This window comes from Corella eumyota, chromosome 5 (genome assembly GCF_963082875.1).
Source record: "Corella eumyota chromosome 5, kaCorEumy4.1, whole genome shotgun sequence".
Classification (NCBI taxonomy): domain Eukaryota; kingdom Metazoa; phylum Chordata; class Ascidiacea; order Phlebobranchia; family Corellidae; genus Corella; species Corella eumyota.
This window is the reverse complement of record NC_137494.1, coordinates 7,747,524-7,762,409: the sequence shown is the minus strand read 5'-3', so window position 1 is coordinate 7,762,409 and position 14,886 is coordinate 7,747,524. Positions and strand designations below refer to the sequence as shown.

Below are 14,886 nucleotides of genomic sequence, written 5' to 3'. Positions count from 1 at the left end.
TCAAAGTTTTTGGTTAAACGTCAATGCATTAACAGTGTGGTTATTTTATTGTATGCTGTTTTAAAAAAATCTATGTTTTGCAAAATTGTTCGTTACTTTTTTCGCTCTTTTGTTGTTATAGGATTTTGTAAATAATTTACCAAGTAGCTATTTCTTTAAACCTTCAAGTAAAAGCTGGTCTTATTTTTGTACCAAACATATCGTTAGGGGTTAATCAATTTATTTAAAAAAAAAACAACAATAGAATAACAACAATTACATTTTAGTATTTTGAAGAGAATGATCTACCACATTTTGCGAGTAAGTCCATAAGTCTTGTGCCAGTTGCCCGTCCAGTGCATATCTACATGTAGCTGCTTGTTCACACGCTGCAAAGTATCCCCCGCTGACCTTCTCGATCCCCGATGCCAGAGCAAGGTGAATTTGCGTTTGCGCGCCCTCTGACGGCCGGTAAAGAAAGAGGTGAAACACGGGAAAGACCAACAACTTTAAAAAGAAGGGGAAGTCGCGAAATATCGAGGTAAAGGTCCAACCTAAAATAAAAATTTTTTTCACTAGAGTTTCATTTTTTTAATTCTTTTAAAATGTTTAAACTTAAAAACTCAAAAATTAATGTCAAAGCATTATTAGCCTTTAAATTAACCGTTAAACAACAGTCTGCTGCCTTGTCCTTGGTTTTACACCATGCAGTAAAATTTAATTACCAGGGTGTGCTACGTAGGTTGAAATTCCATTCGTCCTCTCGTTTTTATGGAGTTGTTTGGCAAAGAGAACGTTGGCCAGCTTACTTTGAGAGTAGGCTCGAAATTGCGAAAGCACGGAGCCGTTGTCGAGTGTATGAATTCGTTTGAAATCGATTTTGCCCCACAAATGTGCGATAGATGAAACAAAAATAATTCGCGCAGATCTTGACTTTCTAAAAAAAAAAAAAAAAACTATTTATCTTTTGTTTTTACCACGATTTTTAAAACATAAGACCACTTTGATGACGAAAATTCAAAAAATGGCTGCCTAATTTTGAATAAATGTTTGCAAGCATGGAAAATAAATACCTTAAAAGAGGTAACAGTGTCGTTGTAAACAAAAATGGTGCAAGATGGTTTACACCGAACACCATTGGGAAACCATCGCTGGTCGCATTAACGCCATTTCCTATTCCTGTTAAAAAATTAAAGCTTTTAAGATTTAGTTAAAAAAGGGTTTAGTTCTAAATTTGGATTTTTTTGGGATTTTTTGCTTGGTTTAATTATGTTAAAAAACATTATTAAAAAAGAAAAATGATATATTTTCACAAAAATGATATTTATTTACATAATCGAAAACCAATTGACCAAATATACATTTCCCCGAAAAACAACATTTTTAAAACGACATTTTACCAAAAGTTGAGTCAAAAGTGTTTTCAAAAATTAATTGGACTTTTTTAGATAAGGGTTGTAGTAATAAAAGGTTATACAAAATTTCTTATTGGGGATAAAATGGCGTATTTAGGCATTTAGTTTTCGGGATTATAATTTTTAATAATGTGACAATGATTTAAGTCCAATTTATTTTATATTTGTATTCTTCACCTGCATTATTAATAAGAAGGTCAATCTTCTCAAAGTTCTCTCTGATTTGGTTGCAACAACTTTGAACAGATTTTAAACTCGTGAAATCGACGTAAAATATTGAAATTTTGTTGTTTCCGGTCATTTTAAGAATTTCTTGCGCCACCCTTTTTCCTAAACCATAAACGACAGATAAGTATAAATAAAACATACCCACTAGAGAAAAAATATTAACAGAAGGCATTAAATATTTTTTACAACTAGCTTTTTTTTTTACAACTAACCTTTTTCAATATTTCGGCATGGTAAAATAAGTTGAGCACCTCTTGCTGCAAGTTTAATTGCTGTTTCTTTGCCAACACCATCGCTCCCACCTTGAAATTTATCAGCCAACGTTAGTCTACTTGTTATGCAATCTAGACATGCGACTTAAAATTGCTACTACTTTTCAGTAAATACACGCTGACAGAATTTAACAACACGTTTTGAAACTTACCGGTGACAATTGCAATTTTTCCGTCAAGTCGCTTCTTGCATACGCAAACAGGCCTAGGGGCTAGTACCACGAAGAGAAGATAGGACCATAGTAGTATGCCAAAGCCGTAAACATGCGTAATGTTTAAAAGGTTTTCGCCGGCCGGCATATACAACAAGGGGCGTTGTAGGGGTTCACCCACTGTTTCGTTTTCTACTAAACCCGGCCATTGATTATCAAAATAAACATCTCCCATAAACTCATGTTGGTTTGCACTGTAATAATAATCCGCCATATTGTCTCTTTTAAATAGGATGTATATTCTCAGTACTCTACTATATCGGTAGTCGATTAACCTTTCCTTGCATTAACTAAGGTTTAAATGATTTGTCCGATTTGAATGCGGACGTTATATAATGCTCGCCTGTCTCCATTGCCGCTAAGCTTTGTTGTCTCATTGTTTTTAAAGCCGTGATAGGAAGATTTTCAATTTCCGACGGTTACACGGGTTAGCGTATCGTGACAAACATTCCAATCTGTGTGCTGGTTTAAACAGAACGATTGCGTGAGACGGAAGATAACCGATGGCACGCTATAAAGATCACGTGACAAAGCATTAACGACTAAACGGTCGCTTGGAAGTTCCTCTGATCTAGCTGAACGAGCAGTTTTGATATAGCGTGAGAACTCACCGGACCCGCCCCCTAATTGATAAAACCCGATCAACACAATTAGTTAAAAACAAATTTGTAGGTGGTTGTTTTTTTCCTAGAGGCTAGGACTTTACTGATCAACAATTAAAATACCAAGAATATTACTGGTCACACAAGCATGTTTGTTATTTTGACGCAACGAGGTTACAACTTTTAAATATAGAATATCTTGTTTTTTGCAAGTTTTTTAAACAACAAGCTGTTTTTAGGTTTTCGTCAAGGAATATGTTTGTTCCTTGCGGTTTTACCGTCAAAATAAAATGCCGCCCTTAAGCACAAGAGCCAAATTCAACAATAAAGATATTATGCCTTCCTAAACGTTACTTCGTGGAGATAATATATTACCTATTGTCAAAAAATGCCTCGAGTCAGCTCGCGTGTTATGAACTGTTTTTGAAAAACTTGGCAGCACAACAAAGGAATTGTAACTCGAACAACTCGTTGCGTGCAATTAAAAGTATACGGCATATAACCCTGCAAAACAAAAAAACTTGCGTCGTAGTATGTTGTCGAGGAGTGGCGTTGACGTCACATTTACTCTGATCAAATAATTCACACCGTGTACAAATATGTTCGCGTGCAGTGAGTTTGAAGACCTTTGGCCAACTTTGTGTCAGTAGGCCTATTACTCAGCATTTCGGAATTTCATTTACAGGTTCTAAGATGATATGTAGTAAATAAACCACCCACTTACAACGGAATATCTGCAAAAATACCATAACAAAGATTAAGCGCCTTTGCCTGGAAGAAATTCGTGGAAAGACAGAAGTTCTGTCTGCGAGTAAATAATCAAATCATTTTAAACTTTACAGATTTTTCCGATTAGATTTACCTCATCAAAATCATGACCAATGTCTTTGTTTATTTTTGGTATGCAATACATTAAACAGGTAATTTAACAACCATTTATGAAAACTTTGTACCAAAAAGCACGTTTCATTCGGTCGCCGCGTATTAAATACCGATCAAAAAACACTTAGCACTTCGACAGGTGGTCCTTATGGTGAAGTACACCGGGCATGCGATTTGCTCATCAAACAAATCATTAAATACCTTAACGCGGTCGCCACGGGAAAACATTAAGCGCCGGGCAGTCGGGTGGTATGGTTAGAGGCCATGGCTCACACGAAGCGCTCTCACGCGAACCCAGTTAAGACATCGCACGCGATTTTGCGGCTGACGGCACGCGACCAAATTCGCTGAAATCGTTTGTACGCTCGTCATGGTATATTGGCAAATGCATTCAGCTGAACAAAAGTTTTCATATTGTCTCTCGCTATATTTTTAGAATGTTTAGAAATCTGGCGCGTGTAGTCCTTTTGTAGTCGCTCACAGCAACTAAACATTTACACTTGAGTTTGTAAGTATTTGACCTTTAATATGTTGCACTTCAGTTGAATGTTACATTTATCCTACACGGAATAAAGTGATAATCAAAAGAGTGATGCATATAAATGTTTTTAAACATTTTTTGCAACAAAAAATTTATGTAAATTTAAAAAAAAGTTGATATTTTGATTTATAAATAAATGCTCAACATAAGTTTTTTGTAAAATATTTGACAAATATTTTTAAGTAGGTATATTGTAAATTGGTTGAATGCGGAAAATCAATATTGGCTGATTACTTGCAAAAAACACCTTTCGTTTTAAGTTTATTGTGTAACATCAGTTCGGAGAACCGAACAACTAAATCCGTTATTGGAAAACAAACTTTGCACTTTTTAAGTTATGAACTTGTTAAGAATAAAAGGATTTTATTACTGAGAAAACAAGTTGGCAAAAACGTCGAAAGAATTGTTAAAAACACACCACAAATTCAAAAAGAACAAGTTCCAATAAAAAGCAAGCGATGTTCTATTTAAAGTGGGAGTTCAGATCGGTTAAAACTTGTTTTAACATCAAACTATAATATTTAATTTAGAAAATAAATCATTTTCACCAATCTAAATCATCTTATAAAGACTAGTCTTTTTTAGGCTACGTACGTCCTTCTTTAAATTTTCTTTGTTTTGCATAAAATGCCTACAACCCGAAAATTTTTTCTTTTAAATTTTGGCTTTGCTTATTATATCATTTTGGCGGTATAAAAAATGACTTAAAAAGTTTACGATACAAAAATAACTTTAATTTTTGATTAATAAGCATGTTATTTTTCTCAATTCAGCTTTCTACTATGTTGATTAGTTTTGTACTGGAAACACTAGTTTTCTATATTTATATTAAATAAATTACCGTTCAAAATAAACAGATTGATTTAATATTAGGCTATTTTAATGATGAGTTGCAAAACAGAAAAGGTTTGTACACAACTACATAAAATTACAGTTTTCATATAAAGGCCAATATTTTCTTTTATGGTAGGTAGGCAATACCGATTGATATTAATACCCGTAAATCTTTGTTGCAAGAAGTATGTGAGAGGGACCTTTAGTGCATGTGTGAAACTATTGCTCACCGAAAACCAATTTACATTTGACCAAAATTCATATGTCCAATTGACTTACGATAAGACAATTTTTTTAAAACTATCATACCCACAAAAAAAAACTATCATAAATAAAATGATTTTTTTCATATAGCTGATTGGCTGTTATTTTTTAATACTAATTGAGCTGTTATAAGTGATGTAAATTTTTTTTGTTAAGGCTCAGTATTGCACGGACGTTTTAACAGGATTTTTAAATGCATAGTTAACCACTTCCTATCTTTCAAATAACGAAGCCAAACGAATTTAGTTTCTTACCTGCAAAGACCAATCACAATGTTGCAAATTTGGTATGTTAATAGACTACTACGGTATTGTTGTTGTTTTATTGATACAGCTGAAAAATTTATTTTATATTATAATAGCGCTAGCATTATAAGAATACTAAACGACTTGTGAGTTAAAATTTAGAAAATAAAGTTGAAAACAGGTCTTATAAAATTGCTCATTATTTAGCAACTTTTCCTGCGTATTACTTTTATGTGGTAGGTTTTATAATTTAACTTTTTTTTTTACATACATTTCATTAATTTGACATCTACGGCTTCCGCGTCGTGGCGCCCTCGAGTAAGGCGCTACAAAGGTTGCGATTATTTTTTTTGGGGATATATCTTTATCCTCGATCTGAGAAAGTCGAATTCGCGATCTAAACATAGACTAATATCAGTTACTCCGAACCAGTCTCGAGTTGCCTTTTAGCAGTTTGGGATATTATAAAGATTATATTTGCCCAGTAATTAAGCTGCTGATTTAGTGCTGGCCCAGCCGGAGTTCTTACCGTTTATAGCGCCTTACTCAAGGGCGCTACAGCATGAGAGTAGTGGGGATTGAACCCAAGACCTCATGGTGGTGTAACAAGTGTACTTAACAATATCATCATTAGAATGACTTATACTTTTATTGCATTTCTTACCTAAGCATGTAAAAAAGTAAAACAGCTGCTCAACATAAATTTTTGTTTATTTAAATCGAGAGGAGTGAGAAAAACCTAAAGTTATACAAACATATTTAGCTTACCCAAAAAAAAATTCAATCCGCTTTTTTAATTTGATTACATTAAATTTGGATTTTGTTTTACCAATATTGGCCCAAAATAAAATGCAAGTTTATAAAAAAAAATTAACATTTTGTCTAAATAGGTTAAATTGTTCTGTTGTTAAACAAGTAGCACAGCGTTTATGCAGCCATCATTTTCAGGATTATTGGTAACTTGGGCATATTTTCCTGCAATAAAAAATTTTAATATTTTGATTTATTTTAAATAGCGCAACAATGAAAAATCACGTAAAAGTTATTTAACAATTTTCAATTATCATAAAAAGTAAATCATGTTATATACATAATTTATTACACCTTAAATTAGTGTAGTTTACATTGATTATTTTATTTTAGTTTTTTTATTATTGATGCATAAAAAAACAAATAAATTACTTACCCCAAATAACCTTTCCACCTTGGGTTACCAACCCCAGCTCACTGACATTAACTTCTAAAACTGTCCCCTTAGTTATTACACCAAGTGATGTGTACATGGTAGAATTGGGGTTTTTCTTTACCCCAATTATAGGCAAACAAAATGTTGTTTTAAGTTCAGGGTGGGTAACGTGTGCTTTTTTGAATCGTAAAGCCATTGGTCGTATAAAGCGTTCGTACTTTGGCGGCTTCCGCGTAAAGTTTTCGGGCACGTAGCATACTTTTGTACACATCCTTTTCCAAGCTTTCTCTGTAAAATTAAAAAAAAACTTAATGAAAACAAAACATAAAAAAATTTAAGACTTAATGTTTAATTTACACAAATATTTAAAACAAAATGTTGTTATTTAGCTTTTTTCAAATAATAGGCTATATAAAGTAATCGTTTATGTTTATACTAATTAACTAAATTTCAAAATGAACCTACAAATTGGAATTTAAAAATTTATGTTTTTTATACTGTTGGCTATACTGATATTTTAAATAGCAATCTTAGTTTTAATAATTTACTTTTTCGCTTTCCGGTAGTGACCACTCGAAAAACTTCTGCTTCACTCTGAGCTCTCACTTTCGGTAAAGGGACTTCCCATTTTCCTGCTTTTTCCTTTCTCTTTTGTTTGATCATATTAGAGAGAACCTTTGCTCGGCTATGTCCTTCACGGTCGAGTAAATATGCAGGAACAGCTCCCTCTGGTGTTTTGTCATCGTCTTTCTGTTTTGTGTTTCTTTTTTCATGCATCTTAAAAATTAAAAGCCAGGTTGTTATTTTTTTTTACAAGTTTAAATGGTTGTACACTTTGAATAGATAAAATATTTGGTTAATAGCTTGGTCCATGGTCAGAATTTTATTGTCGTAATATGGTTGCAACTCTTAACTAATACTTACCACCGATAATTTACCCAAGCACCACAAATGGCTTCTTTGCATAGGTTATAAATTTTGAAAATATATTTATAATGTACACTAAACTCCATTATATTTGAATAAGGCAATGGTAAAAATTAAATGTATAAAATTTTACATATTTAGGTGCTGACCAAGATTGTGATTACTGAGGTAATTTTTGATTATTTGCACATGTAGAAATCAGTTAAATGTGATTTAATATTTTAGAAGAACCCATTACATTGTACTATTTTATACCTGTTTTACATATAGTCAAAAGTTTAAACTAACAATAAAAACCATATGGTTTTTGACAATTGGCAAAAATTATATTAAACATATAAAAACCAGAAAATAAAACCAATTTAAAAATTTATAGCAATCTTACTTTAATTGTCTTTTTCATTTGAATCTTTTCATGATGACGTTGTTTGTTATAAAGCTTTGCTCTTAAACCTATAAGTTTTTTAGCACGTTTTGCTCGTGTATGAACCTCCCTTCCTTCTTTCTTTCGCCTTTAACAAACAAACACAGCTTGTATAAGAGTATTTATCTTAACATAGAATGATTAGTTTATAACAGAAAAATGAGGTTGTATAAACCATGTTAAATTATTTTTACTCAGTTAGCTTTTTAAAAATTAGATGCTTCAAGTAGTGGATTCTTAAGCAAACTTGTTCTTCCTAAATGTTTTAAGCCAAAATCTGTATAAGGCATTTAAAGCCAACTAACCTAGCTTTGTTCTGGAACAGTCTCGAGTTGACTTTAAAAGCTTAAAATATTATTGATCATAATCTAACTAATGCACAAATAATTTATCTGGCAATTTATTTTTTGGCACAGCAGAAGTTGTTTTTTTGCTTTACTAAACAGTGTTTTTAGTGCTACAGTTGTAACAATATACAAACTGACCGGCAGCGTGATGTAGTGTAAGAATACTTGATACACAACACATGAGGTTGTGGGTTAAATCCTCACTGATCTCATGCTGTAGCGCCCTTGAGTAAGGCGCTGTAAACGGTATGAACTCCTGCTAAGCCAGCACTTAATCAGCAGCATAATTATCGGGCATTTATAATCTATAATATTCCAAACTGCCACAGGCAACCCGAGACTGGGTCGGAGTAACTTATGTTACTCTATGTTTAAGTCGCACATTTAACTTTCCCACATCGAGGATAAAGATATATACAAAAAAAAACTGACTAACAGACTAAATAGAGTAATAGTATTTTAATTCTTACTTTCTCTCATGATAATCCAATCGATAACCATGTCGTTTCCTGTGAAGTTCTATATGTTCATTTTGAGGCTACAAAATAAAACAAACAAAGATAATTTAGTTTAACAAAATTAATTTGTACTGTTATAAGATACTTCAAAATAATATTGTACGCGAAAATATACCTTTACTTACCATTTTTTGATTAAAACGCTGAAAAAGCTAAATACGAGTTGATTATAAATATATCTTTGGTTTATTGATTGCTCATATATCTTTTTTCGTCGTTAAAGTTGCCAGTTTGTTTAGTTGTTGTATTATTACGGTACCAGAAGGACAGAAAATGTCAGACTTTTTCTGCTGCTATGTTTTTAATTTTAGCCACATGTGTTATTTAACTTTTACCATCATTTAAAAGCATGCATGACGTCACAGATATTTTTATAAGTTTTTTATTGCACAATGATTAAAATTTTTGCTATTTTACAACCTTACTACCATATTACTACAAAGATACAAATAAAATATATTTTGCGAACTATTTTTATTGCAGACTGTAAAACTTATATTTAACAATGAATAGTATTCGGGGTTTTTAAAATTTTATTTTTATTATTACGAATTGATACTAAAAAATATGTAACACATTTGATCGGATAGATTATTTTTTCTTTTCCATAGACTGATCGATATTTGGTAATAGCAACTTGAACCAAACATTTAGCTTAAGTTCATCGGGTATGAAAGTGTAACCCCATGACTGAATTTGATGAATCCAATGTCCGTTAGTTGAACGTTCATGACCTAGTTGTCGCAAACAGGCACTGGCAAATTTTTCAGAATCGACAACCTTTTAAAACAAACTAATAGTGTTAAGTAAGGTTTTTAATTTTTTGTCTTTTTGTAACTTTTTATAAATATATTTATCGTTAAAGAACAGACATCCACAACTTATAAAGGCAGGCTAAAAAAATTCAGTTTTTAAGTGAAGTAGTCTTCGCGGAACGTATTTAGGCGGTAGTAGCCTAGAAGTTTGCGCTTTTAAAATTATTTTTAAGATAAGCACAATTTATTAAAAAAACAAGCTTACGAATATGCTTTCGCGCGTTGTACCATCCGAAGATTTCTTTTTAACGGCCATCGGTTGAACTGCCATTATGTCAATTTTTTCTTCGTACTCGTATGAAGCTGCAACTAAAATAAACAGACAAAAAAGAATAAGAACTCGTCGCAGAATATCTAATGTGTGTTTCTATTTACATTTGAAAATTAGTTTTAAAGACATCAGTAGACAATTGATTCTCGGCATTTTGCCAAAACATAGGCTAAAGAAAAGAGAATGAATAATTTTAATTTGCCAAACCCGTAAACATTCTGCAAAACGATTTTGCACCCGAGGAGACTGCCATTCCTGGAATTGGCTGGTAAGCATTCTCACCGCTGACATTGATAATTGCACTTCTGTGATATCGGTACTGAAGTCTTGGTATTAGTTGTTGGCTAAGTAGTACTTGTGTAAACATGTTTATTGCCAGGCACCTAAAAATGATTTTAATTGTTTAACCAAAATCCATAACTAAAACCTTTTTTTTCTGTATATATCTTTATCCTCGATGTGGGAAAGTCGAATGCGCGACCTAAACACAAAGTAATAACTGTTACCCCGACCCAGTCTCGAGTTGCTTGTGGCAGTTTTGGATTTTATAGATTATAATTGCTCGATAGTTAGTTATGCTGCTGATTATTGCTGGCTCAGAAAGAGTTCACACCGTTTATAGCGCTTTACTCAAGGGCGCTACAGCACGAGAGCAGTGGGAATTGAGCCCACGACCTCATATGGTGTAGTAAGTGTTCGTACCACTTCATTACGCTGCCTGTCTTTATAAAACAATATTTTGATACTAAAAAGTAAAAAATACTGACTGCCTGATAGTTTGTGGGGGCTGATTGTGAAATTTTTTTGATAAGCAAACCATTCCAGCGGCGTTCACTAATATTGAAACATCAAGGTCCTCGACCTGTTGTAATATGTTACTGTACAGTAAAGGGTCCTCGGCTTGGCGAAAGTCACACGTAATAGTGCGTATCTTTAAAATATCAAAAATAAATTAATCCTCACCAAAAAAATTGAAATGGATTATAAAACTATAAATAATAGATAAACTAAAAAGAAAAAAAAAGCCAAAAACTTTTCATTATAACTTCTCTACCTTAATATTGTGTTTTAATATAAGAAGGTCTCTCATTTTTTGCAACTTTTCAATGTCTCTTCCAACAAGGACAATGTTAAACCCCTTTTTTGCAAGCAATACCGCAAACCCGTGTCCGGTTGCGGAGGTTGGTGCAGTAATAAGGGACCATGTACCGGCACCATACCTTTCTCCAAGATTAAACGGCTCTCGAAGATAAAACTTTCGAAGCGAAGTAAGGAGTTTGAGCAAAATGATAAACGTTGATATACTGCCAACAAACGCAGTGAAAGAATACAGATACGAATAAAACCAGAAAAACGTACTCATTTCGCTCTTTTATTAGTTATGCGATTAAAATTATGAAGTTGCTTCACGATTCTGTAAAATACCAGAAATAACATAAATACCCCTAGCCTTTCCTAAAACTAAATTAAGATATAAATCTCCAATTTTTTCAAAAACTTCTGTGTCAAGCGAACTATAACTATAGTACTAATACTATAATTATTAGTTTCTAAAGAACTAAGTATTACCTATTCGATTTGTATAAATATTGTAAATATAAAACAGCTAAACTTTTACATAAATTTACTTGTAAGTCTAAAAAACGTATAGGTACCATTCTCAATTTAAAATCAAATGTACGCGGCTGCGCTGAAAAGCAAACAACGTTCTCAAATATTTACTTTTTCAAACATCATTTTATAGAACTACTAAATCGCGTTACGAAATGGAATTAAATTCCAATAAGTAATGTCAAATTTTGAAAGAATAGTCAAATTTAAAATAGGTTCTGTGATTATTAGCAATATTATAAACCTATGTTAAAGACCACTTGCTTATACAGTATTGGCCCAAACTATAAAAAAAAACTCAAAGACGATTTTTTATTTAAATTTCGGTAGGCTACACAATTTTTCAGAAATTAAAAAAAAAAATTTAAAGTGGAGGGTTCAGATAAGATAGAAGATGGCATATTATACTGTCGATAAAATAGCATTTTTGGAAACATGGATTTTGGTTAAGTGTTCGTTCTATGTAACGACAGTAATGTATTTAACACAGTATAAGGCAACATTGTACTAACCAGGTTGTGGAAAACAAATCGTAGATTTTTTATTTACATTGTTTACGATACATGGTTAAACCTTTGTACAGGTGAAAAATAAAGACATAACACGCGTTTACTATAATAAAATATAAATTTTTTACAAGCGTTATTACGTCAAAATAAATATCACAACGTTAGTTGTAAACAAAATTAAGAAACCACTTGCTTTCAAAAAAATAATTATAAAGCATTTTTAAACGTTTTAATTTAAAGTCAATTAAAGTCCAGTTGGTAAAAAAAACTAGTGCAAAATATTGATAACGTTATTTTTTATTAACAATAAAGCAAAAATACACATTTTCTTTTTTTTATGTTATCTCTTGGAGTTTTAACAATTGCAATTTTTTACGCTAAAAAATAATTTATATACAAACACGTCGATATTTTCAGGTATGTACATAGTGCAAAACAACTTGAAAAACCAAAAATACTTTACAATGTTTAAAGTTTAGCGAGTTGTAAATCCATTAGTTAGCTCATTACTACTTTTAATGGAAACTGTGCTCAAGTTTTCAAGAATCACGCTTCCGTTAAATAATTCGGGGCTGACTTTGCCCGATTTTCCCATCCCCTAAAACAAAAAAAGTATAAAACACAAAAAATGTTCAGTATTTTCTATTCTTAGTTTTAAAACGTTGATTTTAAGTTAAAAGCATTAAGCATGTAACTAATTAACTATTAGTCATCGAATCCCCAGACATTATTTAATATTACTGGTTTAGTATAATATTGTTTAATAAATAAACAAAATACGCCCTTTAATATAAAAAAGTTTACCTTTTTGTCGTCGTCCTGTTCAAGTTTTCGTCTCCGGACAATCAGAAGGCAACACTTATGTAGCCCAGAGAGCATAAGTGTCTTAAAGCACTGAAACGACAGCAGCGCATATACTAAGTAAGCTCCGAAAACGGCAAACGCCAAAGTCAATATAATATACAGTGCCGTTAGGTCAGGAAACACCTTATCTGGCAAATTAACAACAACGGTTGTTGTTGTAGGTGGTACCGTTGTTGTTGTGATTGGCATAGGAGGCACAGTAGGTGTAGGCGCTGGTGGTGTTGTTGTCGTGGCGGGCAAGGGTGGCACGGGTGTAGTTGTCGTAGCAGGTGGAGCAGTTGGCATTGGTGTTGTTGTAGTTGTTGCTGGAACTGGCGGGGTAGTGGTTGCTCCTGGTGGCGTTGTAAAATTACCTTTATAAATAAACATTTTTAAATTTTGTTTTATTATCTAACATTTTTCAAAGTTGTATTGTAATAGGGTAAAATCTATTAGTTACAATTTGTTGGAGGGCTGGTGCTTTCGTCTGTGTTGTCCCCGCAAGAATCCATTCCGTCACATTCTAAGTCCCTGTAAATACAGCGACCATTTCCACAAGGAAATTCTAATGTTGGATCCACACAAGGTGCTGAAATTATAATTACGAAAAGTAACATTTTAAAATATTATTTTACCCAACAAAGATAAAATTAAAAAAATAGTCTCTTTAACGCTAAATTCAACAACATGGTCACAATACTTTTATGTTATAACTTACTAGAGTAATTAAGGCGCCATAAACGCTATACAAAGTTCAGTCAAGTCAAAAAATTGGCAGGTTAAATATAAGGTCATAAAATCAATATTTAAAACTGTCTTTTTGGAATTTAACTTACTTTAATTTAGGCATTCATTTAAGTAGGCTTTTTACACAAAGTGTATTTTAAATATATAAATTAGGCAAAACGGACAACTTGTAATGTTTAAATAAATTAAAAACAATATTTCGAAAAAAAATTAATAGCCGCTTACATCTATTGTCAGTAAAGCCAAGGTAAAATGCTGTGAAGTTGGCCGTAGGAGGAGCGCTGCCGTTGCTTGAAACATGAAGTAGTAGGGTCATGTAAAAACTTGTGCTAACAAATTCCATTCCAACTATATTGTCGCCTAAAACATAACATATTATTGTACACAACATTACGTTTTATGCTTTAAAAGGTATTAAAAAAACAGTAGAGCACAGATTATTTAAATCCACAAAATTTAAACCTTAAATAATCAAGCAAATTTAAACAACTTTTTTTAACTTGTACTTACCAGGACATACTCTTCGTATTAACGGCGCAGAGTCCGTGGATCCATCATAAATATCCAAATATGAAAACATACAATTGGCAGGGGTCAACGCGAAATGTCTAATAACAAAAAATAAAAACATCTGTGTTTAACCTAAAATATGCCATACACCAAACACCAAAGCAATCTTACTTACTCGAAAACGATTCGAATTTTTTGCCGAAATCTGAGAGCTTGCATAGTAAAGAAACATGTATAGTTGTTAGTAATAGGTGGAAGGGTTCCTATTGGCTGATGGGTAACTACAACTCCCCCCGAAACCTGACTGTTAACTCCGCAGCCATTCCCAGTAAGTAGGTCAACTATACATAATTTTACATTTTGCTAAAGTTTCTGTAGGTTCCCACGAATACTAAGATTTAATTTTTTTACATTTACTTATAACTTCAAAGATGTATAAAAGAAATTTTTGCATACCTATTCCCATTCCATTCGTGTAACTTAATATTACAAAGGTGAGAACCAAACAAAATTGAACTTTCATGCTTGTTTTTTAATGCAAGGTGATAAAGAAATCTATCTTCTGTTTTAATTTTTAAATCAGTCTATCTATTTTGTTTATAAACCTAAAAACTAAGCTAAATTAAAAGCTATTATTTTATGTATAAAACGTGGAAAGTGCTGTCTAGATAAAATAAATCTTAATATAGTTTCCTGAACACGTT

At 32.3% G+C, this 14,886-nt stretch overlaps 4 protein-coding genes across 4 annotated transcripts; all 4 read right to left on the bottom strand.

The window, feature by feature from the left end:
- Positions 1-255: 255 nt before the first annotated feature.
- Positions 256-2,717, bottom strand: LOC145753411 (retinol dehydrogenase 11-like). The gene is made up of 6 exons (XM_082569822.1): positions 2,047-2,717; positions 1,835-1,924; positions 1,572-1,724; positions 1,053-1,158; positions 705-916; positions 256-533 (listed from the first exon to the last, which is right to left on the bottom strand). Exons 1-6 carry the CDS (start codon positions 2,318-2,320, stop codon positions 256-258), a joined length of 1,113 nt encoding a protein of 370 aa, XP_082425948.1. The 5' UTR covers positions 2,321-2,717.
- A 3,450-nt stretch (positions 2,718-6,167) lies between these two features.
- On the bottom strand, positions 6,168-9,164 carry LOC145752353 (ribosome biogenesis protein NSA2 homolog). The gene is made up of 6 exons (XM_082568626.1): positions 9,002-9,164; positions 8,829-8,896; positions 7,973-8,099; positions 7,209-7,437; positions 6,661-6,948; positions 6,168-6,449 (listed from the first exon to the last, which is right to left on the bottom strand). The coding sequence occupies exons 1-6, from the start codon at positions 9,002-9,004 to the stop codon at positions 6,382-6,384; spliced, it is 783 nt and encodes a 260-aa protein (XP_082424752.1). The 5' UTR covers positions 9,005-9,164; the 3' UTR covers positions 6,168-6,381.
- A 303-nt stretch (positions 9,165-9,467) lies between these two features.
- Positions 9,468-11,325, bottom strand: LOC145753410 (uncharacterized). The gene is made up of 5 exons (XM_082569821.1): positions 11,017-11,325; positions 10,730-10,893; positions 10,170-10,345; positions 9,897-10,000; positions 9,468-9,656 (listed from the first exon to the last, which is right to left on the bottom strand). Exons 1-5 carry the CDS (start codon positions 11,323-11,325, stop codon positions 9,468-9,470), a joined length of 942 nt encoding a protein of 313 aa, XP_082425947.1.
- A 2,052-nt stretch (positions 11,326-13,377) lies between these two features.
- LOC145753409 (low-density lipoprotein receptor class A domain-containing protein 2-like) lies at positions 13,378-14,648 on the bottom strand. Its single transcript, XM_082569820.1, has 5 exons — positions 14,639-14,648; positions 14,358-14,523; positions 14,183-14,280; positions 13,898-14,032; positions 13,378-13,514 (listed from the first exon to the last, which is right to left on the bottom strand). The coding sequence occupies exons 1-5, from the start codon at positions 14,646-14,648 to the stop codon at positions 13,378-13,380; spliced, it is 546 nt and encodes a 181-aa protein (XP_082425946.1).
- Positions 14,649-14,886: the final 238 nt, after the last annotated feature.

Excerpts from the sequence above, each read along its gene's own strand:
- LOC145753411 (XM_082569822.1), bottom strand. The coding sequence starts at position 2,320 with ATGGCGGATTATTATTACAGTGCAAACCAACATGAGTTTATGGGAGAT. Across the intron at positions 1,925-2,046 it reads AAAAATTGCAATTGTCACCG|GTGGGAGCGATGGTGTTGGC; the intron begins GTAAGTTTCAAA and ends ATAAATTTCAAG. Across the intron at positions 534-704 it reads AACCTACGTAGCACACCCTG|GTTGGACCTTTACCTCGATA; the intron begins GTAATTAAATTT and ends TTTTTATTTTAG.
- LOC145752353 (XM_082568626.1), bottom strand. Across the intron at positions 7,438-7,972 it reads AAATGAAAAAGACAATTAAA|ATGCATGAAAAAAGAAACAC; the intron begins GTAAGATTGCTA and ends TTAATTTTTAAG. Across the intron at positions 6,949-7,208 it reads CACTACCGGAAAGCGAAAAA|AGAAAGCTTGGAAAAGGATG; the intron begins GTAAATTATTAA and ends TTAATTTTACAG.
- LOC145753410 (XM_082569821.1), bottom strand. The coding sequence starts at position 11,325 with ATGAGTACGTTTTTCTGGTTTTATTCGTATCTGTATTCTTTCACTGCG. Across the intron at positions 10,001-10,169 it reads GTTTTGCAGAATGTTTACGG|TTGCAGCTTCATACGAGTAC; the intron begins GTTTGGCAAATT and ends TGTTTATTTTAG. Across the intron at positions 9,657-9,896 it reads CAACGCGCGAAAGCATATTC|GTTGTCGATTCTGAAAAATT; the intron begins GTAAGCTTGTTT and ends TTGTTTTAAAAG.
- LOC145753409 (XM_082569820.1), bottom strand. Across the intron at positions 14,281-14,357 it reads AAAATTCGAATCGTTTTCGA|ACATTTCGCGTTGACCCCTG; the intron begins GTAAGTAAGATT and ends TTTTGTTATTAG. Across the intron at positions 13,515-13,897 it reads TGGCTTTACTGACAATAGAT|CACCTTGTGTGGATCCAACA; the intron begins GTAAGCGGCTAT and ends TTATAATTTCAG.